At 36.6% G+C, this 26,927-nt stretch overlaps 1 protein-coding gene across 21 annotated transcripts in view; it reads left to right on the plus strand.

The window, feature by feature from the left end:
* VPS13B (vacuolar protein sorting 13 homolog B) overlaps positions 1-26,927 on the plus strand; it is a 779,033-nt gene that overhangs the window by 422,758 nt on the left and 329,348 nt on the right. For all 21 annotated transcript variants that reach the window (XM_089336373.1, XM_089336374.1, XM_051844658.3 and 18 more), the window contains one exon: positions 8,445-8,556. In XM_089336373.1, coding sequence (XP_089192499.1) covers positions 8,445-8,556 — 112 coding nt within the window. The remainder of the gene's footprint in view (positions 1-8,444; positions 8,557-26,927) is intronic.

A 26,927-nucleotide genomic window follows, 5' to 3' on the forward strand; every position in this document is an offset into this window, starting at 1 on the left:
AAAAAGAATAAAGAAGTTTTGTGCTATTTTATAAAAATTATAAATATGCATGGGGCCAAACCACCTGAACCATCTTCTGCTGTTTTCCCATGCACATCAGCAGGGAGCTGGATCAGAAGTAGAGCAGCTGGGACATGAACTGGTACTCATATGGGGTGCTGACATCTCAGGTGGTGGCTTTACCTGCTAAGCACAACACTGGCCCCAACAGTATTATTGTCTAGAAATATCTATCTGGTGATATGAAGCCTTTATTTTCCTATCTTGAGTGTATTCCTATATTTTATTTAAAATATGTTAATAAGGTTTTCTGATTTCCTGAAAATTTCTTCCATCAAATATTTTATATTTTTTTTTCTAATTCTCTAATTATTTTCAATTGATGCAAATACTTGGTAAGATCAACATTTTACTAAAGCATGGACAAAAAGTGATAGTGTAGGTGAGTGGTCAGGTTGAGGTAGAGAAAAATACACAGAGAATATGAGAAAACCTGAGAAAATGACAGGCCATAGAGATGGAATAGGAAGTAAAGCATTGTATCTTTTATAGTAACTGAAAAGTGTTCATGATTTACAAATGAACCTCAAAATTTTATGACCTCAATTTCTGAATAATTGTATATTAACTGACCCTAAATTTAGTTCTTTTTCTAATATTTCTACCACACTGTTTCAATTTAGGGTTTCCTCCATGGAAACTCATTTCATACCATAAAAGATCAATATTGGTCAAAAATATAAATTAAAAACACATGTATGCTTCATTATTCATTTATTAAGTTTTTTTTTTAATTAATTGATGTGAAGGTCGGAGTTAGAGAGGGAAGGAGAGACAGAAAGAGAGATTATCCATCTGCTGGTTCACTCCCCAGTTGATCACTTCAGCCAGACTGGGCCAAGCTGGAGCCAGGAGCCAGGAGCTTCATTCTGGTCTCCTACATCAGTGCCGGTGCCAAGGCACTTGATCTGTCTTCTGCTGTTTTCCCAGGCACAATAGCAGGGAGCTGGATCAGGAGTAGAGCAGCTAGGGCTCAAACGAGCACCCATATGGGATGCTGGCACTGCAGATGGCGGCTTAACCTACTGCGCCACAACACTGACTCCAGTTGTTATGTTTTAAACTAGACCTCCAATATGTAGCATTATTGGTTTGTAGATTTTTTTCCATGAGCCTGCCTGAGGTGTCCAGTAGTGTTTATACTGGTTAATCGTCCTGAATCAACATAGCTGTTCATATACATATTTGCTCATTTCTCTTAAAATTTGCTCATTTGTATTAAAACATTTTATGGTATATGGATTGCTTCATAAAGTCTTTGGATTTCTTATTGGAGGAAACATTTTTCTCAGCAAATTGCTATTTGATTTCTATTTGATGTTCATGGCAGAGTTCCTTTGAATGAAATATGTAACTGATTCTGTCTGTAGTACAAATCTACACAACAGACAAGCTTGTGTCAGTGTTGATCATGGCCCTCAGGTGGACATCACTGGAAGGGTCTTATTTATAGTGATAAAAGTTTTACCTTAAGCCAGAGTTTGCCTGTAACTATAAAATTTCTTGATTATGGTTCTGGGCACCTTTTTTTCCTAATTTTTTATTGTGGTGAAATACATATACCATAAAATTTTATTTCTGTTTTAAGCATTTAATTGTATATTTCAGCAACATTGTTTGCATTCATAAAGTTGTAAAGCCATCCCCACTATCTATTTCTGAAATGTTTTTGTATTGCCCCAAACAGGAAATTTGTTAATCAGTAACTACCTTCTGCCACTGGTAACCCCTAATCTATTTTCTTTTTTTTTTTTTTTAAGATTTATCTATTTATTTGAAAAGGAGAGTTACAGAGAGGCGAGGGGTGGTGGGGTCTTCCATCCTATGGTTCACTCCCGAAATGGCCGCAATGGCCAGAGCTGGGCTGATCCAAAGCCAGGAGCCAGGAGCCTCTCTGGGTCTCCCTCTCAGGTGCAGGGGCCCAAGCAATTGGGCCATCTTCTACTGTTTTCCCAGGTCATAGCAGAGAACTGAATTGGAAGTGAAGCAGCTGGGACTCAACCCAGTGCCCATATAGGATGCCAGCACTGCAGGCAGTGGCTTTACCTGCTACACCATAGCACTGGCCCCATAATCTATTTTATGGCTATAAATTTGCCTCATCTAGAAGTTTTATATAAGTGGAATCTCACAATATTTATCCTATTGTGTCTGGATTATTTTACTTAGCATAGTGTTTTCAAGGTTCATCCAAATTGTAGCATGGGTCAGGATTTAATTTCTTTTTATGATTGAATTGCCACATTTTGTTTATCCATCTATCTGTTGAACAATTATATCGTTAACCCATCCGATTGGCTTATGTGAGTTATGATGCTATGAATACTGGAATGCAAGTATCTGTTGGAGTCCCTGATTTTCAGATTTTTTAATGTATTTACCTAAGAATGAAGTTTCTGATTCATATGCTAATTCTGTGTTTAGAATTCTGTTTTTGAAAAAATGCCAAACTGCTTAAAAGTCCTGTTGGATTAGAGAATTTGTGGTATTTTCTGAACAGTGCCAATCAGTGTGTAGAAACAGGTTAGTTGACAAGAAGAGCAATGGATGCTCATTCTCAGTGTGAGTAGTGGCAATTGTATGTTCAGCACTTGAGCTTCTCTGTGAAGAGGCAGAGGTCATAAATTCATTAACTCTAGCTTGTTGTTATTGTTGCCATGCACGCCAAAGATTTATTGAAAGAGGTTCCGTACTTCACTGATAGATTTGCATGCATGTCAGAAGAACTACGAATCTGGCTATTAGAGAAATGGAAGGGAAAAATAAACATTATTTCCTGTTTGTATTTTTTATTTTGTTTTGGTTTTCTTTTGTTTATAGCCTGTTTTACTGTAATTGTTGGCAATGCTACATATCACACAGTTTTATTGTTGCCTTTCAATTTTCCACAAGGCTGCTATAGCTGAGAAAATCTTCAATTAATTAATTGTAATTTCAAAAGTATTTCCAGACTTCTGCTATATTTTCTTCCTTCCTTCCTTCCTTCCTTCCTTCCTTCCTTCCTTCCTTCCTTCCTTCCTTCCTTCCTTCCTTCCTTCCTTCCTTCCTTCCTTCCTTCCTTCTACTTTGCTAGATATTTTAACGCATAATTCCAGAATTCAATTGCTTAGATGCTTTAAGTTAACTATGAATACATGCATATGACACAGAGAATGTTGTAGACATCTTTAGGAAATATAATCTGTCATATTTTGCTTGTGTCTTTTGGGATAATTTTAATCTTTTTCTTATGTGAACGGTTTTTTCAACAGTCAGTTTCTTAGTGGTATTTTTATGTGATTTGGCTATATATATCTTTAGAATAAATTCCTAACAAGAGGATTGCTAAGCTAAAACATACCTTTAGAATATTAGGAGATGTTAAAGTGGCTTTGTAAACAGCTCTGCCAGTTTATACTTGTACTAGTTCCTTAGTTCCCATTTTGAAAATACAAATATAGAAGCCGGCGCCGTGGCTCAATAGGCTAATCCTCCACCTTGCGGCGCCGGCACACCGGGTTCTAGTCCCGGTTGGGGCGCCGGATTCTGTCCCGGTTGCCCCTCTTCCAGGCCAGCTCTCTGCTATGGCCAGGGAGTGCAGTGGAGGATGGCCCAGGTGCTTGGGCCCTGCACCCCATGGGAGACCAGGAAAAGCACCTGGCTCCTGGCTCCTGCCAGGATCAGCGCGGTGCGCCGGCTGCAGCGGCGGCCATTGGAGGGTGAACCAGCGGCAAAAGGAAGACCTTTCTCTCTCTGTCTCTCTCTCTCACTGTCCACTCTGCCTGTCAAAAAAAAAAAAAAAAAAAAAAAAAAAAAAAAAAAAAAAAAGAAAATACAAATATAGAAATGCATTCAAAATGCAAAGATTTTTTAAGTTGTATTTATTTAGTTTTTTTTTTTACATTTTCTCTCTGCAATGAATCTCATAATTCAAATGAACATAATTCACCCATAAAATTGTTGCAGAAAAAATTTTATTGAAGTAAAATTCATATAAAACCAGCATTTTAATGTCTAAAGAGTATAGATCAGCTTTGTGGTGGTTTTTTTTTTTTTTTTTTTTTTTGGAGAAACATGCATGCACACACACCCACAGGGATCTTCCATACAGTGATTCACTCCCCGAAAGGCCCATAACAGCCAGGACTAAGCTTTGCTGAAACTGGGAGAAAGGAATTTAATCTGGAGTCTACAGTGTAGATGACAGGGACCAAACTACACGAGCTATCACCTGCAGCTCCCAAAGTAAGCATTAGCAGAATCTGGAATCAGAAGCAGAGCCGACTCAAATCCAGGCATTCTGATAAGAGACTTAGAGATAACAAGCATCATTTTAAATGCTAGGCCAAATACCTACCCCAAGTGTAGATAAATTCTTAAATCACATTTTATATAGAAGATTGGATGTTTCCTTTAATACATGTTAAGTGCTATAATGTAACAAATAAGGAAGTCATGATTGGTGCAGAAATTCCATTAGAAATTGGAATCATTTTTTAAATACTTAAATGACTCTAGGAAGATATAACATTGACTTTATTCTAGAAAGAATTTCAGAGGAAGTTCACATAAAATTTTATCAGTTTAATTAAATTGAAAATGTATGTGTAAGTTGTCTTAATGCATGTGATACTATAATTAAATGTCATTACATCATATTTCCCTGTAGAAACTTTATTATAAAAATATCACCAAGTAATCTATGCCTATCACAGAGCCCTCCATATCAGAGATGATTCATAAACTACATGCAGCTAAACATTCCATTTATATGCATCATGGTTACACATCTATTAAACCGCCTTTCTGTCTTTAACTGCTAATATAGCAACAGCTAATTAAACGTTTTGTTGATAGCTTTCTGTAGGGCTGTCACAGTATTTAATGACTATAAAAGTATAACATGACACAGTGGCAATTTAAAATACTCCTGAGACTTTAGATGTTTTATCCCACTGAGTTTATATTGAGAATCTGATGATATTTATCTCATGCTGGACTAAAGAAAACTTAGTTGTAAGCAACAGAGTTTTACATTATCCAAAAATTGTTTGAAAATTCTGCTCTTTATTCCAGTTTTTGATTAATGATGTAAGCTCATGATCTCAGCTATATGTATAGCCTTTTCATTTGGCATACACACATGCACAACCATGCATCTGCACACACACACACACACACATACAAACACATATACATAAGATGTTGCCCCACAAAAAAGATAAAATCTTATATACATGCTACATTAATGTAAAATTTTCAAATAATGTATATATCTAATAGTTAATGATAAAAATATATTTAGCATTCTAATATTTTTTAGAGAGGTAATGTTGAAAGTCTGGATTTAAGCCTGAGTATTATTTGCATTATGTGCAATTATTATAAAGAGTCTAAATCTACAGGTGTTCAGCTTCTAGCTTAAGATTTTTATGAGTATTTCAGCATACAGGACTGTTTTTTGGATCTAATATGAGTTTTCTGGAGTGAGTAGTTTCTCATGAGACTCAGTTTTTAAAAATACAGTTAAAGCAAAGAAGGAAGGCATTCATTTTCATGTTGAAAATGCTTTGAGAGGGAACATTTCCTCATATGGTTCAACTATTAAATGCAGGTGAAATAAACCTAAAAAGGGAAGCTTGTTTTTTTTTAGCTGTAATGTAACTGAAGAAATGACTCAAGGCACAGTCTTATATAAATATGTATTTTATTATTTTCCTTATATCTCAGTGGAATATTGTGATAAGCTAAATAATTTCTTTAATAAAATTAATTGTTTTAATCTAGTTTATGAATGATCTGCATTAAGTGCTTATTTTTTTTATTATAACTTCATAGCCAGTGTAATCTACTGAGAACATTTTTGGCTCTAACAGAAACAGAATTCTGTTCTTGGATCTGGCTTTGTATGTAACACCAAATACGTCATTTTTCTTCCATATGTACCTCGTTTACTGCAGTGTTACTATTACATTTCAGACGTTCATATGGTGGGTAGTATCTGCAGCCTGAAAGAACAGTTAGCAAGTATACTAATTGCACTTTTGTGGTGTGGTCTATTCTCCAGGCTTACTATTTATTGAGTTAATTGATGCCTGCTGCTTAATCAGAGGTTTTACCCACATGGAACTATTTGATAAGCTTGGCATAAAATGCAAGATCTGTGAAATGTAAACAATGTTCATAGTATAAGGCCCTATAATCAAGCCAGATCCTTCGACATTTGAAAATAGTGCAGCTGCATGAGAAGTAGTTTTCTATTTGATCTTTTTTTGCTGTGGACATTTAAAAGCATTGTCTTTACTTTGGTTTCCACATGCTGGTACTTATTGTGATGGTTTCTCTCTTTTTTTTCCACTCTTCTGTTATTCTCCTTCGTCTTGCCTCACTGCCATTTTGCCTTCCCCCACTCCCTTTATGATCCTCTTATTTTGGTTCCTTCTTTCTCTCACTGAATATCTTTCTACTTACTTTTTTGGATTTTCTTAATTCTGACTTTCTTTTTTTGGACTAATCTAAGTCAGACCATACCAAGTGTACTGCTGAAGCAGCTGGAAATAATCTCCTAGCTTTTGCATTCTTTGGGCACCACAGTTTGGGAAATATGGATTGTGTGCCTTTGTAGGCATGTTTTGTTCAGGATATTTTCAAGATCTTGCAGCCAGCCCTTTTCTGTTCTATTTGTGGCAGATGAGAATTTCTTGAGAGAAATTACGAGTTTAATGTATGAATATGTTTATTTCAAAATCCAGACTATTGCATAGTGTTAACAATTTTTAAACAATTGTAAACAATGTTTAAACAGCTACTACAGTGCAATTATCTGTTGGAAGATACAGAGTAAGATTTAATGAGTGTAGTCATCAGGAATCTCTTTCCATCCCAAAGAATCCTTACAAAAAAAAAAAAAAAAACAAAACATTGAATTAGCCCATGAGTTATTTTTTAAGTGTTGAATTTCATATGAGGCGAACATATTACTAAATAATGTCTCATTTAGTACAAAGAAGATATTTAGAATTGATACAGATCTTTTTAACCTTTGTTTTCAGAGATTACTTAATTTTAGGCTTCATCCGGATATATAACTTTTAAAGAATGTGAAGTTACTACTTGTATCCCTCAAGCAATTTCACAGGAAAAAATACTAAAATTAAAAAGTGCTGAGAATAACAAGTTGAAATGTTTCCCCATGTTAAATCAGTAGTTAGTCTTTTCCATTTTCAGCATTGTAGTCATCGTATTTCTACTGGATTTTCTGATGCATTAGAGTTTTAAAGTACTGTATGTTTGTGAGTCTGTGTGCTGTATTTAATTATTATTAATCATATAAATTTGAATAGCTTTGAGAATTTGTCATTGACTTCCTTTATTATGTTTATAGACAAAGAAATGCATTCAAAATCATCACTTGGGAGGAAGAGTGGAGTAGTTTAATATTCTGTAATCAGAGGCTTTTGTGGCACAGCAGTTAATCTGCCACTTGGGATGCCCACAACCTATATCAGAGTAGGGTTTGAAGCTCGCCTCTACTTTTTTAGAAGATTTATTTATTTATTTGAAAGGCAGTGTTAGAGAGAGGCAAAGACAGAGAGAGCGAGGTCTTCTATCCACTGGTTCGCTCCCCAGATGGCTGCAATGGCCAGAGCTGCACTGATCCATCAGGAACCAGGTGCTTCTTCTGGGTCTCCCATGTGGGTGCAGTGGTTCCAGGACCTGGGCCATTTTCTATTGCTTTCCTAGGCCATAGCAGGGAGCTGGATCAAAAGTGAAGCAGCCAAGGCCTGGAACTGGTGCCCATGTAGGCGCTGGCACTGCAGGCAGCGGCTTTACCCACTGTGTCACAGCACCGGCCTCTGTTTCTGATCCAGCTTCCTGCTAATGCATCCCTTGGGAGTCAGCAGGGAATGACTTAAGTACTTCAGTCCCTGCTACCCACGTGGGAGACCTGAAATGTAGTTCCGTGTGCCTGACTTTGGCCTGGCTATTGTGGGCATTTGGGGAGTGAACCAGTGAGTGGAAGACCTCATTTTTACCCCATTGCACTTTCAAATAAATGAAAAATTGTAAAAGTATTTTCATTGTGTATCTAGATAAGCATATGGCTTACATAACTTAAATGTATTTAATATCATGTGTTTTAATGTTGGGGTAGAGTTTATTTTTTCATCACTATTTTAATTGTGTATTTTAAGAAATAACCACCCAATGGGATATGCAGAAAATAGTTAAGAACAACTTTAAATACCTTGATTTTTAAACCTAACTTTTTCCTCTTATCATGCCTCATTTATTGGTCTCATATCTTAATGTGTCATTCTCCCATTCCCTCACAGATTTCTCCTTATGCTTAAAGTTACAAGCAAATCTGCAGTGTATTCATAAGTCTCTTTCTTTTGTTACAGTGAATCAAGAAGGCAAAGAAGACACCATGGTTTTGAAGATTGGCTCTGTTGCCATGGCACCCCAGGCTGACAATCCCCTTGGCAGATCTGTCCTCAGGAAAGATATTTACCAGTAAGTTTATTTTCTTATGTTCAATCTTGCAACAATTTCATCCTGCCAAGAAGTACAGTGATCAATAAAAATTGTTAGTGTGGCCTGTAGAAGTACTTTTCATTTGGGGTCTTTTGATATTTAAAACCAGGTTTTTCTGATTTTCTTCAGTTGTGGGTTTTTAAATTCATTCAGACAAATCAAGTATTTCTGTGAAGTGTTGATGAATAACAGAATGTAAGTACCAAGTCACCATAAAACTGAAGAAGCGTAGTTTGGAAAATTTTAGCAGACTTCAAATTTGACCAAATCTCTAATCACATAAGAAAATGAGGTCCTCTCTAGAACTACCACATCCTACTGTAGTCATGTTGTATCAAAGCGAAGCGTTTTCTTAATTTAAGAATAAGCCATTATTTGAAATGTAGGGCTGGATGTCATATGGATCAAAGCTGTAAAGAAAAGCAAACTTCTAAGGAGAAATTTCACAGTAAACACTTTCTGTGAAAATGCCGTGCTCTGGATTTTGTCACTGAGTATTTGCAAACCACACAAAGCATATATGGACAACTAAACTGGTGAACATATGTAATCAACATGATAAAAATACAACATGATTTGGACTGAAGTTGGCACTGCTGCCAGACATGAAAGTACAGTTGCAAATAATACCAAGTGAGAAAAGTCACAGAAATACAGATGAACAAGTGTCTTATTCTTCCTGCTGGTCTGTTTTTCAGATGTTGTAGTCTCCCTCTTCTAAAAAAGAAATTTCTACTGTTCACCAGTAAATATTCCTTGCCAGGAAAATATTGGTAATTCACTTACCACCTAGAAGGTGACAGCTATCTTTTATTTTAAAGGGATTTAAGGATTTTATTTCTCAAGTGTCTCTGATACATGAGTTGATCATTTCCCCCTTGATTTATATATCATGGTCTCATCCTTTTAATATTTTCCATATTCAATGATATTCATCCCTCAAGTAAATTTTTCTAACTGCTTTGCATAAAAACTCATTTTGTAAAAGCTAATGGAGGTTCAGGAATTACATAATGCAACTTCTCTAGTATTTCATAGATTGAGATAGTGAGAATCTAAAAGTATAGTTGTCTCTAGTCAAACAATGATAAAGCCAAGATTATGACTCATATCGTTTGCATCCCTTAAAACCTAAGGGAGGAATTATAGTAGAGAGTAGAATGTGGGTAAAAAATACTTTAATTTTCCAACATTTGGAAATTCTTTGAGGTTTACTTATTTTTTCCACTTCAGATGTGAGTGGTCCTCAAATAGGGTCCCAGTTTCCTTTGGATGGATGGAATCTTGTCATTATTTTAAAAATCCTTTCATTATCAATAAAATAAATCAGAATAGCTCCTTCCTATCTCTACTCTTTCCCTTTCTGGTTCTTGCCTGAAATGTATCTTTAGTTGATTGGAAGTATGTACTCTCTGAGGCATTTCCTTTAGATTTTCCAGCCATCCATCCAGCCGCTTCTTTTCATTCTTCTTGTCTTCCTCCTAAAGAGTCCTTTACTGTTAGCATTACTTAAGGTCGATCTTTTATTCCTTTTCTGGATGAGACCATCTAACCTCCTTGCTCAAGAGAACTTGAACTGCAAACATGTATAATAGCTTGGCGAACCCTCCTATCCCCAGGGTAGCAATACACGTTAGAATATCAAACATCATAAAAATCTGGGTGCTAGACAGCATACTCAACCGAATTGTTTTATCTTGAAAGCTCATATTCCATAGTCATTTCTAAATAAATGAACTAACCAAAGGTCTTCCCATAGGAGTTCATCAGAAACACTTTAAGGTCTCCTTGAAATGCTGTATCATCAACATCAGAGGAAGAATAGCATGAGGAGGAAACCACATTACAATGAAATAATCAGTGTGGGAGTGGCTCAATTAGAATAAAAATGTACACACAAGAGCAAAGGGCCTTGCATCCTGAGTCGATTTTTGTTATTCCTGTGATGATGATAACCATAAATTCTCAATGGACCAGATGCAGAAGGCTTCTTACTGTATTATTCCATTTATGTGCAATATCCAAAGCAGATAAATCTGTGGAAACAAAGTCTATCAGTGGTTGCTAGGGCCTAGGGGGAGGAGAAAAGGGCAAGTAATGTTAATGAAGATGAGGTTCATATTGGGGTAATGAAATGTTCTGAAATATAGTATGCGATTTATATCTCAATGTAAAAAATCATAATGAAAAGAATGTAAGGCAAGCCTGAACCTTTTTAGCTAGTTCTATGATAATTTAACTTTTCAACTACTACCATTTAGTCATTCTGGAGTTCTAAAACCTTTTGTGGAGTGAGGGAGCTAAGGAGTTTAAAGACTAGGCTGTGTGGCAGTTTGTGTTATACTTTTTCCATTTCTGTGAACTTTATTCTTAATTCTCTGGTGAAAGGTAATTTCCCTCATTTTGTGGTCCATTTCACAATGTTTCCCACTATGTGTTCCATAAAATACAGGTTTCATGCAATATTAATAGTTGCTCAAACAAGTTTGGCAAACTTTTGGTTATCCAAAGTTGAAAACACTTTGTAACAGCTTGGCTTCTCAGAGCTCTTAAAAGACTAGGAGCCCTGTGAATTCCTGAAAGAAAGGTAGAGAGGGCCAAATTTTCCAAACTTAAAGGTGGGTATATTTGAATGTATATTTCACAATAGTCTAAAATTTTAAAGAACAAACTAGAAATCCTGCTTCAGCCTTTTTACTTTTTGTCTCCTAGCATTTGTCTCCTGTTGATTGTCTCATTCTCCAGATTATATGTTTGTGGACATCAAATGCCTTATCTTTAATACCTTCACAAGCTCACATTTTTTTTTTCAGAATATCATGTGGAAATGGTTACATAATACATTGCTCAAAATGAGGGAATTTCATTTTAATGAAGAGATAAAGGAAGAAGGACTGTGAGAGAGTGTTTTGTATGTTAATACAAATAAAGCATTGGACCTCCACAGACATTTGTAAAAGTGCTGCTGTCATATTTCTACTGTCATTGCTTCCTTCCCTTTGACTTTCTGGAACTATCTTTTCTCTGTCTCCTTATTTACTGTCCTGTTCATACCTAGTGTTCCTTTCCTCTCTATTTACCTTTATTATGTAGCTTTTCTCTTTCTATATTTCTTTTTTGCCTTCTTATTTCCTTCCTGATTTCCCTGTTTTAATTATTTGACTTCTTTCATAGAGTATAGAAATATAATGCCAAAAAGTAAATCAAGTATAAAAAACTTAAGAGTATCTCCTTAGATCATCAGTGCCTCCTGTCATGCCTCATATAAAATAGGTACTTTGTTTCCATACTCTGTATCCCTATTTTCTTTTTCTAATCCACAAACGAATGCACATAGAATTCTTGAATGTTAACACATTTAAGTAACCTTCAATCATGTATTTAACTAATGGTGGAATATGTTAGAAGCTATTTTTTGTGAATTCTTTTCTGAGTTCCTTTTTAAACTCATATTTCCAACAGTTATCCCCTCTCCCTGTTTATATAATACAGTCATTTCACTCCCCTGCTCTCTTTCCATATGTTTTTACTTTCTCTTTCTTTTAATCTGCTCTTTGTGTTTCTTCTTTCTGTCTTGGTTTTCTAACTTTCTCCACCTGCTAAATGGCATTTACCATGCAGCCACAGTTAATGCTGAAAGACTGGATGCTTTCCCCATTAGATCAGGAACAATACACAGATGCCCATTCATTTAAAAATAGCATTATGCTAAGGTTCTATCTAGGGAAATTAGGTAAGAAAATAAAATGAAAGTGAGCTAGATTGTAAGGGAGAAATAAAGCTATGTCATTTTGAAAAATCACAAAATCTTACATAAAGAAAATCCTAAAGAATCCACTGAAAAACTATTGGCAAACAAGTTCAACTATTTTAAATTGCAAGATTAGGATAAAAAAATTTGCACTAAAAATGACCAGATAGTCTAAAAATGAAATCAAGACGATAATTCCATTTATAGTAGCATCAAAAAAATAAATAGGGCAAACATGTTGGTGCATTTGGTTAAGCTGCCTCTTGTGACACCCACATCCCATCTCAGAATGTGGCCTGAGTACTGGCTACCCTGCATGTCCAAGTTTCTACTTATGTGCTGGCGAGGTTGCAGATGATGGTCCACATGCTTGCATTCCTGCTACACGTGTAGGAGACCCAGATGGAGTTCATGGATCCTGGCTTCAGCCTGGCCCCGCCCCAGCTGTAGCAGGCAGTTGGGGAGTGAACCAGCAGATGAAAGATCTCTGTGTGTGTGTGTGTGTGTCTCTCTCTCTGCGTCACTCTGCTTTTCAAATAAGTCTTACCAAGAAAAATTCATAAATAAATTTATCAAAAAGAAGTACAAAACTAACACTCTGAAGACCATAAAACATTTTTGAAAGAAATTTTGAAAAAAACCTCAATACGTGAAAATACATCCCATCTTTATAGATCAGAAGACTTGGATTGTTAGGTGGCATTACTCTAAAAAATTGATCTACAGATTCAGCACAATTACCATCAAAATTTCAGCTTCCTTTGCAGGAACTGATCAACTGACCTTCAGATTCATAAGGAAATTGGGGATCAAGGGATCCATAGTCACCAAACAGTCCTGAAAAAAAGGAACAAATTGGAGAGCCCATACTTCTGATTTTCAAACTTACGGGAAAGCCACAGTAATCAACACAGTATGTCACTGTCAGTGGTTTTGATAAAGTTGTCAGGATAACTCAGAATCTTTTAAATAAATAGCACTTAGACAACTGGATATTTACATAATGTTAGACGCCTATTTCACATCACATACAAAAATTAACTCAAAATGGGTGAGAAGCTTTAACATAAGACCTAGCATTCTAGGACCAGCACTGTGGCGCAGTGAATTAAGTATAGCCTGCGGTTCTGGCTTCCCCTGCGGGTGCTGGTTCAAGTCCAGCGCTGGGCCAGACCAAAGTCAGGGGCCAGGAATTTCTTCTGGGTCTCCCACATGGGTGCAGGGACCTAAGTACATGTCTCATCTTCCACTGCTTTCCCAGGCACATTAGCAGAGAACTGGATCAGAAGTGGAACAATGGGAACATGAACCAGTGCCTCTATGTGATACCTATATTGCAGGTGGCAGCTTTACCCACTATGCCACAATGCTGGCCCCAAATTGCAGTTGTAAGCTACAGGTTATGACCCATGCCTCTGATCTTGGGTTCTATTAATTTGCTAGAGCGGCTCACAGAGTTTGGGGAAATAATTACCTTCATCCATGTTTTAAAGGATTTTACGAGGATATTGATAAACAGTCAGATGGAAGAGAGTCCTAGGTAGAGTAAAAAAAAAAAAAAATGGAGCTTTCATGCCCTTTCCAAGTGCACCACTCTCTAGTTAATTCTATGTGTTCTGCAATCCAGAATCTCATCCAAACACTGTCCATTAAAGTTTTTATGGGGGTTTTATTGTGCAGATGTTAATGATTGCATCATTGACCATTGGTTTTCATTTCAACCTTCAGCTTCTTTCCCTTCTCTGGATATTGAGTAGTCAAGCTAAAAGTCCTGACTCTTCAATCATGGTGACCAGGTAGCCCCCAGCCACTAATCATGTGATTAGGAAATAAAACACATATACTTAACACTATGGAGATTATGGTTTTAGGAGCTCTGTGCCAAGAAACAGAAAGGGTGACCAAATCTGTATTTCATGGTATCAAAAGAAGCCTCATACACTTCTGTGGGGATGTAAAATAATGTGGCCACTATAGAATAGTATTTGGCAGTTTCTCATAAGGTTAAACATGGTATTACCATATGATGCAGCAAATTTACTCCTAGGCATAAACCTAAGAGAGTTAAAAACATACGTCTACACAAAGGCATGCTATTGTTCATGATAGCCAAAAAGTGGAAACAATTCAAAGATCATTCATTTGTTGAGGGATAAAAAAAGTGATATGTCTATACAATTGAATATTACTTGTGTCATAGAAAGGAATTAAAGAATGATAGATGCTATAAAGTGACTCAATCTTAGATTTTCATCACAAAAGGCCTTATATTATATAATTCAATTATGTTATATATCCAGAATAGAGAAGTCAGTAGAGATGGAAAGCAGTGGAATAGTGGTTACTGGGTGTTGGAGGAAGAGAAAAAAAATGTTGTTGACTTAGATAGCAGTTGATATGCAATGACATGCATGCTGAGTGATATGAAGAGAGCACAGTGAAATATACAAAAAACTTTTTCAAAGGGTAGATTTTATTTGGTGTCAGTTTTATCTCCATAAAGCTGATTTTGTTACATAGGGATCCAGTGGAATTAAATTCCACAAAGGATAATGCCTTTAAGAGTGGAGGCTGGGCATTCCTTTAGCTCAGTAGTATTTGTTAGAATCTGCCTCATTAGAGTATAAGCAGAGGGGATTTTATTGTGGGAAGGGGAAACCAGGAAGCATTTATCAGTCATGTGTACTAGACTAATAGATTGGAATCACAAAGCCAGTTATCAATAATGCTTTTTCTGGGAGAAACTGCTGACAAGAAGAAATTGAGTTTCTCAACATTTGGCATTCCTTAAAGGAAAAGGATATACTAGAGATGCACTTTCCGCTATGGTAGGTAGCCACCGCCTCCATGTGGGTGTTCTGTGTCTAAAATGTGGCTAATCCAAATTGAGAGGTCCTTTAACCATAAAATACACATCGGGTTTCACAAACTTAATAAGAAAACAAAGTAAAATACTTCATTATTATTCTTTTAAAAAAACATTTATTTATTTATTTGAGAGGCAGAGCCACAGAGAGAGAGAGAGAGGGCTTCCATCCGCTGGTTCACTCCCCAGATGACCATAACAGCCGGAGTTGAGCCAGTCCAAAGCCAGGAGGCAGGAGCTTCTTCCAGGTCTTCCTTATGGGTGCAGGGGCCCAAGCACTTGGGCCATCTTCTACTACTTTCCCAGGCCATTAGCAGGGAGCTGGATAAGAAGTAGAGCAGCCTGAACTATAACCAGCTACCATATGGGATGCCTACTCCGAATTTGGAGGCTTATCCTACTGTGCCACTGCACCAGTCCCATTAATATTTTTTATATTGGGGCTGGCGCCATGGCTCACTTGGTTAATCCTCTGCCTGTGGCGCCAGCATCCTATATGGGTGCCGGGTTCTCGTCCCGGTAGCTCCTCTTTCAGTCCAGCTTTCTGCTGTGGCCCCAGGAAGGCAGTGGAGGATGGCCCAAGTGCTTGGGCCCTACACCCACATGGGAGACCAGGAGGAAGCACCTGGCTCCTGGCTTCGGATCGGCACAGCACCGGCCGTGGCAGCCATTTGGGGAGTGACCCAATGAAAGGAAGACCTTTCTCTCTGTTTCTCTCTTTCTTTCACTGTCTAAATCTGCCTGTCAAAAAAAAAAAAAAAAAAAAAGATAAAAAAATTCTCCATATTGACTACAAAAGTGTTTTCAAAGGTAATATTATAGACATATTGAGTTAAATATATTACAACTATTTTCCACTTTTTAAAAAATGTTTTTCCTATGTGGCTGCTTGAAGATGTTAATTGACAGAGTTGGCTCACATTTGTAGTTTACAATATATTTGCATGGAACAGTGCTATACCATAGGGAGAGACTTATACAAAATAAGTCTCATCCTTGAATCATTTTGAAATGATTCAAAATGAAACACAAGTTAAACTGAATATAAATACAGTTGCGTATCAACCCTAACTCAGCTCAGTACTGAGTGGGTTACCATTTAGTCAAATAACATTAACTTTAGCAACCTTACATCTTTTTATACATGGTGTTCAGTATATAATTGAAGATTATAAAATATCAAAGAAGCCAGAAAATGTGACAAGTAATCAGTAGACAAACTAGTCAGAAGAAAAAGACCCACAGATAACTGAGATATTGGATTTAATGGATGGTAATTTGATATATCTGTTGTTATTTTGAAGAAAAATGACAAAAGGAGAATTTTGGGGCCAAAAATACTATCACTGTGTCCTAAGTTAAGGACTCATTGGGGAGCTGATGGACACAGAATATAGTTTTAGTGAGTGTGGTGATAGTTGAATAGAAATTACTCAAAATAGATGAGGGATAAAAGAATGGGAACAAGGAAGGAGAACAAACTTAAAGACATGTGGGGCATTGACAGTAAGTGTAGCATGTATTTGGAGTATAAGAAACAGAAGAAAGAGTGAAACAAAGGGAAGAGGGATAGTCCTTGAGACATTTCTAAAATTAACAAATCAGTAATCAGCAAACTTGGGAAGCCAATTACCCTATATTCAACTCAAGCGAAATAACAATCATACACTCCATATTGATATTTCAGGCAGTGGCAGACCACATATACAGTGGTACTTCAGAAAGTTGATGAATTTGCAGGCATTTGCACAACAGTTAGCATGCTACCAGGAATGCCCACATCCCATATCAGACTACCTGGGATTAAGTCCCAGCCCCACTTCCAATTCCAACTTCTTGCTTATGTGCTGCATCTGGGAGGCACCAGATGATGGTGTCCCTGCCACTGACATGAGATCTTGATTGAGTTCCAGATTTCTGGCTTTGTCTGGGCCTAGCCCTGGCTACTGCTGGCTTTTAGGAAGTGACCTAGTAAATGGAAGATCTCTGTCTTGCTGTCCCTCTGCCTTTCAAATATATATATGAATAAATGGAGTTTAAAAGTTCATGGAAAATAGAATTAAAAGATACTTATTTTGGTGCTAAAATGTGAATCCATGCATAGGTTTTCATTCACTGGTTTTACATAACACACTTTCCATGATCTTTTTGAAAACTATTCACATACATGGATATAAAAAATGTTCGCATTGAAATATATCTTTTAATTCCATTTTTCCACAATCTTTCTGAAGTATCTTCACATGAAGCTGTTTCCATAAAGATTATATCACCTAATGATGCCCTAGCTGTCTTAGTTTAAGTATACTCCATTATGTACATGCAATGAAGAAATCACCTAATATATTTTTCGGAACATCTCTATCATTGAGTGACACATGACTGTAAATGCAAAGAAAACTGCATCTGAGCACAACATGGGAAAACAGTGGGGAATCAAAGATTAAGAGACTACTTCATGAGGAGCTGAGGAAAGAGAAATTCTACCCAACATCTGTACCTCCAACACAGAATTCAAGGCCTAAGGCAATACTCAGAGTAGTAGATATACTTTAAAAAAAAAAAAAAAAAGATTTGTTTGTTTTATTTGAAAGGCAGAGTGACAGACAGGGAGAGAAACAGAGATTTTCAGTCTGATTCACTCCTCAGATGACTGCAGCAGCTGGGTTTGGGCCCCAGCCAAAGCCAGTAGCCTGAAACACTATCCAGGTCTTCCATAAGGGTAGCAGAGATCCAAGTACTTGGGCCATCCTTTGCTGCTTTCAAAGGCTCATTAGCAGGGAGCTGGATTGAAAGTGAAGCAACCAGGACTCAAATCTGTTCATGTGGGATGTTGGCATGGCAGGCAGCAGCCTAACTGGCTGTGCCACAATGCCGGCTCCGAGACTATAAACTTTTATTGTTAATCATGTTTGCCATTTTCTGGTTTTTTTTTTTTTTTTTAAAGAAAGGTCTTAAACACATTTTTAAAAATGCTTACTACTTTTGGAACAAATAATATGACTAAAATGGCTGAAGATCTTAACTTTGAAGAGAAAACCACTAGTGGACATGATGTCACTCTTTAACACTTAGCTTTATTGAGCATCATAGGGAATAGTTTCATTCATTCTGAAGATGAGAACAAACCTAGGATCATTAGTCAGTCAACATTCCAGTAACATTAATTACAGAATTAGTGATCTTCAAAATTATAAAAGTCATTCATTAGTCTTGATTTAACACTTGTTGGGAGCCTACTGTGCATCAGGCATGGTTCTCAATACTGGGTGTATATCAGTGAACAAGACAAAAATACAAAAAATCTTGAAGTCATGGAAGTTATAGTCTAATGGGGGCAGAGATAATCACAAGTTTTAAAAATTATGTGATATATTAGTATTTAATGAATACTATACAGCCACCAAAGCAGGGAAGTGTGTAGGACATGTGGAACTAGAGATAGATAGCATGGCTTGGTCAGAGGTTGCCTCACTGAGAAAGTTCCTGGATTCCATGGTAGAAGTACATAAAAGAAGCCAGGATGAGCTGAAGCACTGTGTGCTGGAGCAGTTTTATTAGGCTGTGGGAACAGGGACCTTACAAAGTTACCTTATAGGCCATTTTGAGCATTTGGCTATTTGTTTGAAATGTGCTGGCAGAGGCACAGGGGAATCATCCAAATGTGCAGAATATTGAAATAATGCTTCTTACAGTTTATGGAATATCTACTTAAAGAAAGCAGTGAGGGGGCTGGCACTGTGGCATAGCGGGTTAACATCCTGGCCTGAAGCACTGGCATCCCACATGGGCACCAGTTTGAGACCCAGCTGCTCCACTTCCAATCCAGCTCTCGGCTATGGCCTGGGAAAGCAGTAGAAGATGGCCCAAGTCCTTGGGCCCCTGCACCCGTGTGGGAAACCCAGAGAAAGCTCATGGTTCCTGGGTTCAGATCAGCGCAGCTCCGGCTGTTGCTGCCAATTGGGGAGTGAAACATCGAATGGAAGACCTCCCCCCCGCCCACCTCTCTCTCTGCCTCTGCCTCTCTGCCTCTCCCCTCTCTGTGTAACTCTGACTTTCAAATAAATAAAGAAATCTTTAAAAAATAAAAAGAAAGCAATGAGGGGATCACTACCAGGGAGTAGGATATACATTTCAAAAGATGTCTAATATGAATTTTAATACAAAAGTTGTCACAGTTCAGAAAGACAAATAGAAGTATGACATTCAACTCTAAAAGAATTATGTTAAGGATGATTTCTGCTCCTTAATAGAATGTGTGATAGGAGATTCTTTTAGTTATTGAGTTGAACAGAGTAATGATGTGATTCAGTTTATATTTAAGCAGATGAATCGACCTACCATGTGAAGAATAGGCAGAGATAGGGAAGGGCAACAGTTTTTGTGTTTACAATATTCTTGACAGAAGATGAAGCTAGGGGCTGGCACCGTGGCGCACTAGGTTAGTCTTTCACCTGCGGCACCAGCATCCCATATGGGTGCCGTGTTCTAGTCCTGGTTGCTCCTCTTCCAGTCCAGCTCTCTGCTGTGGCCCAGGAGGGCATTGGAGGATGCCCCAGGTGCTTGAGCCCCTGCACCCGATTGGGAGACCAGGAAGAAGCACCTGGTTCCTAGCTTCAGGTCGGTGTAGCTCCAGCTGTTGTGGCCATTTGAGGAGTGAACCAACTGAAGAAAGACCTTTCTCTGTGTGTCTCTTTCTCACTGTCTGTAACTCTACCTGTCAAATAAATAAATAAAAAATCTTAAAATAAAATGAAGCTGACTTGGCCCAGGTTATGGAGTTGGTAAGAATTGGTCAGATTCTGGAGATATTTTCATCATAGACCTAGGAGAATTTGCAGATGTATGACATACAGGATTTGAGGCAGAGGAAACAAGCATAGTTCAGCTGTATGGCCTATACAACTGGAGTGATAACATTAATGAATAAAAACTGTTGGAAGATTTGATTTGGAGGTTGGTCAGTGAAAATGAGCAGTTTATTTTTTGAAAATGTAGACCATCTGATGAGTAGTGAACTTCCTTCATGGATGTAGCAGAGAGTGGTCAAGCACATAGAAGACTTGGAGTTATGATTTATGTTGAATTAAATTAGTGCATGTTAAATTTTAATGTACCTGCATATCACCTGGGAACCTTGCTAAAATGCATGTTTCTACCTTGGAGTTCTAATCTTAGATGAGGTCTGAAATTCTGCATTCCTAACAATCTCCTGGGTAATTGGACATGATGCTGCTTTTGCTTAATACTGATGTGGTGCTCCAGAGACTATACTTTATGGACTAAGAATTTGATCAGTGATTTCCAAACCTATTAAGCAGGAAGAATCTTTTTTTTTTTTAAAGGCTTATTTATTTATTTGAAAGTCAGAGTTACACAGAGAGGGGAGAGGCAGAGAGAGAGATCTTCCATCCACTGGTTTACTCCCCAATTGGCCGCAGTGGCCAGAGCTGCGCCAATCTGAAGCCAGGAGCCAGGAACTTCTTCCAGGTCTTCCACACAGGCACAGAGGCCCAAGGACTTGGGCCATCTTCTACTGCTTTCCCAGGCCATAGCAGAGAGCTAGATGGGAAGTGGAGCAGCTGGGTCTCGAACTGGAGCCCATATGGGATGCCTGCGCTTCAGGCCAGAGCGCTAACCCACTGCGCCACAGCACCAGCCCTAGGAAGATTCTTTAAAAATATGTTTTCATGAATTCCAGCAACTTTTCATGCTAAAAATTCAAGCATGATGAAAAATTGAGTATCTTGTATTTCCAGGCTTTTCTACTCCTTAACAAAGTTGCCTTAGGTGTATTTTTTAACATCAACATTTTCACAAATTTCCACCTTGAAATGGTTTGTAATTTTGTATCTATGAGGAAATATAAAATAATAAAACCCTTGTATTAACTTAATAACACCTTATATGATTTGTACGCTAGTGCACTTAAAAACATCTGATCTAGGGCGAGTGTTTGGCACAGCACTTAGGATGCCACCTGCATCCTATATTAGAGTGTCTGGGTTTGAGTTGTGCCTCAGCTTTTTTTTTTTCCTTGAAGATTTTATTTATTTGAGAGATAGAGTTACAGACAGTGAGAGGGAGAGACAGAGAGAAAGGTCTTCCTTTTGTTGGTTCACTCCCCAAATGGCCGCAACAGCCGGAGCTGCACTGATCTGGAGCCAGGAGCCAGGTTCTTCTTCCCGGTCTCCCATGCGGGTGCAGGGGCCCAAGCATTTGGGCCATCTTCTACTTCTTCCCCAGGCCACAGTAGAGAGCTGGATCGGACGATGAGCAGCCGGGACTAGAATTGGTGCCCATATGGGATGCTGGCACTGCAGGCAGAGACTTAGCCTACTATGCCCCATCTCTGACCCCTGAAATAATTTTTTTAAAAACCACCTGTTCCATTAGAAAGCAACAGAACATGTGTAATGTGTTATTTTTTCAGTCTTCTTGCAGTGCTTGACCCTGATGTGTATTGTCATTGGATTCTTCCTAACCCTCTACCTTCATTACTTGCTTCCTCCTTGCCTGCTAATCTACCAGTTTACTCCTGGACATGGTGATCTTCTATTACCTTTCAATTTAATCTGAGATCCTCTTATTCTGTGATGTATTCAATCATTTCTGTGCTTATTCTGTACTTCTTAAGCAGTCTGGAATGATATGTTTTCTTTTGTCTTACACAAATACAATTGTGTGTGTGTGTGTGTGTGTGTGAAATTGTTCACGTTCTTTTCCCAGGCTAAGAAATATAGGGAAGCAGGGATAAGAGATTGTAAAGGCAGATTTTTTTTTTAATTTGTTTGTGCTTATAGTGATATATAATAATTTAAGAAATTAGAATAAAGTTGATATTATAAACAAGCAAGATGAAAGTGTTAATTATTTGTAACTTAAACATATTAAACATTTAGTCAGTTTGGCTTTACTTTTCTTGTGTAAGTATTTACAAATAAGTTAGAAGTTTAATGTTATACAGTGTGCTGGTACATCGCCTATAGCTCATTAAGTTTATGACTGTTTCCACTGAGTAGTAGAATTCTATAAATGGGATAAAATGTCTATGTCTCAATCACAGCCTTGATACAGGAAAATTACACTGGATTTGGTATTTGAACTTCTTATGTCTTTTTTGAAAACCCCTTTTCTGTGATCCTGGATATTCCATAAGTTGTTTAAATTTATGGTCATTGTTATCAATTATTTTCTAAAAATATTTGTATTATGAGAAACAGAATAGCCCTATGTCAATTATTAAAATAGTAAAGATCTTTGGTATACTTAGGCCATTTTGTATTCTTTTACTCACTACTTTTTCTTAAGATTTATTTATTTATTTGAGAGGATCATGGAGAAAGAAAGCAAGATCTTCCATCTGCTGGGTCACTCGTTGGATAGCTGCAACAGCCTGGGCTAAGCCCAGCTGAATCCAGGAGCCCTGAGCTCTTCCTGGGTCTCCCATGAGGCAGTACATTTCCAACTACTTGGGCCATTCTCTGCTGCTTCCCAGGCACAGTAGCAGGGAGTTGGATCAGAAGTAGAGCAGGTGGTATTTGAACTGGCACTCTGATATGGGATGCTGGGACTATAGGTAGCTGCTTAGCTCACTGTGCCACAATGCCAGTCCTTTACTCCTTACTTTTATCTATTAATTATACATTAATTCTTTGAGTTATTCAACAGATGCTTATTGAGTATTTATGTTGTATTAGGCACTAGTGATAGGTGTGTGTGTTTGTGTGCATGTGTGTTGACTAGAACATATGTTTATGGAACTGAAAACCTCAGCCACATCATTCTGAATCAGTGAAAATGCATTGTGACGCTCTGCTGTATTCATCATAATATTCCATGCTTTGTTTGCAACACCTTGAAACCCAATTGATAAATAAAATTAACAAGTAATGAGCTTGCACCCAAAACATGATTATAGTCTCATTTTTATTAAATGTCCTTAAAAAATTCTTTCTTACATCTTCTGAAAATAATGAAAAAGGAAAGAATGGTTCTAGAAGTTCCATCTATATTTGCAGTTTTCAGAGAAAGGAATAGAGAAAAGTGGTCTTCAATTCCATTCAAAAATGTTTTTCCTTTAACAGTAGCAGAAATAAGAACATTATAATTAATTGCCATGAGTATCTTTAATAACTATATTAATCATTTGCATTACATATTAATGGTCTTTTTTCAAATTATTTTTGTAGTCTGCATTTTTTAAAAATGTATTGATTATTTAAAATTTCACTTTGGTTTTCTAGTTGTAAGATTTAAAAAAGGGGCAAAATGATGACATTTTTAAATTGATAAGAAAATTGGTAGAGAATGCATTTTGAAAGCAGATCTACATTTATTTTAGCCTGCTAATGAAACTGTATGTCTAAGATATTAAAGAATTTTTTAAGTTATATAATATCAGAGTATGTGCACTAGAAAATGCAGTTCTTCCCCTTGTCAGCACTATTTCTGAATGGGTACCACTTCCTTTCTCTATAGGCACTGTTAATACTCTTTCAGCCCATTTTTGTATGTGTATTTTTCTTCAATATTGGGATTGCATTCCACATGATGTTCTGTAACTTGGCTTGTGTTTTAATTGAATAATGTATTATAGTTATCCTCTCATCATCATATTTGGAGTCACCTGTCTGTTTTTGAACTGTTTTTGACAGCATATATCCAAAATTTATTTAAATAAATACTACCTTTTTGAGGGTGGGCATTTAATCTAGTGGTTAAGGTACCCATCTCCCACATTGGAGTACCTGGGTTTGATTCTCAGCTTTGACTCCTAACTGTAGCTTACCACCAGTGTAGACCCTGGGAGGCAGCAGTGATGCCTTGGGGGCTGGGTTCTTGCTACTCACCTGGGAGACCTACGTTGTGATCACCAATCTTGGCTGTGGCCTGGGCCCAGTCCCAGTTGTTGCATGAATTTGGGAAGTGAATCAGCAAATGGAGTGGACGTGTGTTCTCTCTGTCTTTCTCTCTCCCTTCCTCTCCCCTTTCCCTGCACCTTTCCTCTGTCCCTCCCTCTTTCTGTATAAAACAAAACAAAACAAAACAAAAAGAACCAACAACCACCACCAAAAAAACTGGCTGTTTTGAACTAATAAAATATTCTCCACTATTAAAAACCTCTGTCAATGCTTAGTTGTTATATGCTATATTGGGACCTAGACCTTCCAGACATCAAAACAGTATTATACATGATAAAATGTAAAAACAAAGATGACTTGTTTCCTTCAGTGAAATAGCTAGCAGGGCAGTCTTTAGCAAACAATTAAATCAACACCTGTAGGAAAATAGAATTATTATAGCTGAAGTGTTTGTTACCATTTGAATTGCAAATCTAAGTGTCTCATAACTTAGCATTAATGTGTGAGTTGAAATACTATAGGAGTTTGAGCTTTAACATACCACTCTAAAATATTGTTTGATAATATCAACGCTGATCAATATCCATCTGTTTTCAGTTTTTAACATGACCAAATCTATCTTCTAACCCAACATGCATCTTCCTCTCTGATCTGACCTCATCCGTACTGCAAGTGTTACCACTAATTGCTTGCCTGTATGAGACACTTGTTCAAGTTAAATATTTTGTTTATTCCAGTAATACCTAGTATGTTCCTTTCTGTGGCTATAGTTCATGTATGGATTTTCAGCTGTCTTCGAAATAGCTCTTTTTCTCAGTTCAGCCTTTCAGGAGTTTTTGTTATAAAAAACTACATCACTCAGGTTGCAGCTTCCTTTGGTGTTAAACATTATTTTAAATTTAAAAATTCTTAAGAGTATTTTTCTTTGAGCAGCTCACTTAAATACTGTTCCTTTGAAAACTTTTTAAATCACTTTACATAGAAGTGATATCCCCTTTCTTTGGCCTTCTGTTATAATGGCATAGCTACTTTTGTGCAGTTAGAACAATAGTAACAGCAGCAGCAATTGCTAACATCTATCAAAAAGTTTCTTTGTGTCAAAGAATATGGTTAATTCTTTTAAAGCAGTGCTTATATCTCAGATGATCCTCACAGATTAACAGTAACTTGTTAATCAGGTAGCTTGCTTTTGTATATTTTAGAAATTAAAAAAACTGAGTCCATAGATATTAGAAAATTTCTCCTAGATCACACATAAGTGACAGAACCAGAACTGTCAGTTCTCATTATCCATGCTGTATACCTCTATTACATCTTGCTGTTCTTATCTGAGTTTCTTGTAAGGAAGATTGGATTTAGCTTAACTTGCAGAAAACCAGTGTGTAACCTTAAGTTTTGTACTTAATTTTTTTGAAGCTCCACATTCATATTTCATTAAGTTTTATTGTTTAGATATTGTGGGGGGTTATTTTTTGGTTGTTACTGTTCTTAAAAATACATTTGCTAATAAGGAGTAAATTGAAAAAAATGATTATGTGTCATTGTTAGTGCATTTTCCCTGAGTTGCTTAAAATATTCTGAACTGGGATGGGCTTAATAGTATAGCCTTGGAGCTGGAATTTATGCTGAAAACTCTTATAAAATATCATTGTTTGAGCTCCTTGATCCTTGGATGTACTTGAACATAAAATCCATTTCAAGAGAATTTTCTTCAGAATGTACTCAATGCTGTATTTGATCTACAGAAAACAGTTCCCTGCTTATGATTTTGATGGTCATCAAGATTTTTTCTAATAGCTCTTAAAAGCTCTGAAATGAATTATGACCATATATTATTACTAACATAAATTTATCTGGCTAGTAAAGTCACTATGCTTTGTGGTTCTTACAGCAAATATTTAAAATAATTATATAAACATAAATATCCATAAATATTCTTTTTCCTTAATAAAGTTTGTTAGTCTAGTTCTATCAGAATTATAAGTGAAAAGGATACAAACTAAGACTTTTTTGGTTAAAATAACTTTGGTTATATTTCCTGTCCATGAATATTCTTATATATCACTGTTTTATAAATTATATTAAAGAGAATACTGATTTTATTTCTTTGAAATAATTATGTAATGTTCATTGACAAGTATCTTTTAAAACCCAAAATTTTATCAAAATTGAATTAGTATATTGTAAAGGATTCTAAAATCCTGGGGTTTTTTTCTTCCATGCTGGTAGTTTGCCTTTGAGATACATTGCATTCAAGCTACATGTATGAATACAGGATTTGTAAAATCAGATATATGAATTTGGAAGCCATTTAACATCTATATTGATTTACCTATAATATTACTTTGTCATATTGTCTGAAGATTCAGTTTTAATAACCTATGGTAATAGATTTTTAAATAAACTAGTAATTATAGCATAGTTTATTTCATATTTTCCTAAAATAATTTATTAAGAGAACTTCAAATATTCAAAGCATAGCTTTTCTCTTTTTTAGTATTTTTAATTAGAAAACTCCTTAACTTTCATCTTTTACTTGAGAGCTGTATGCTTTTTGTAATTGAACATTTGTTAACTTCTGCATACAGCTTTTCATTCATGCCATAAATATTTGTGGGTCTTCAGATGTCCCCACTGGGATTTTATCTGTGACTAATTTATTCCATAGCTCTTTAAAACTTTGTCAATTGTTAAGATTTTTCAGCCATTTCTTTTTTGCTAGTCCTTTTTAGTGCATTCAGTACTTAATAGATTTGGATCTGGTATTGGGTTTCTGTTTTACTACATAGAGAATTTCATTCTCTTAAAAAATGTCTACAAGCATTATATAAAAAATGTATAATTTAGGCGAACTTTAACTGAAGCATCT

The sequence above is a fragment of the Oryctolagus cuniculus genome, chromosome 6 (genome assembly GCF_051225735.1).
Source record: "Oryctolagus cuniculus isolate XC-2025 breed Fujian yellow rabbit chromosome 6, ASM5122573v1, whole genome shotgun sequence".
NCBI classification, from domain to species: Eukaryota; Metazoa; Chordata; class Mammalia; order Lagomorpha; family Leporidae; genus Oryctolagus; species Oryctolagus cuniculus.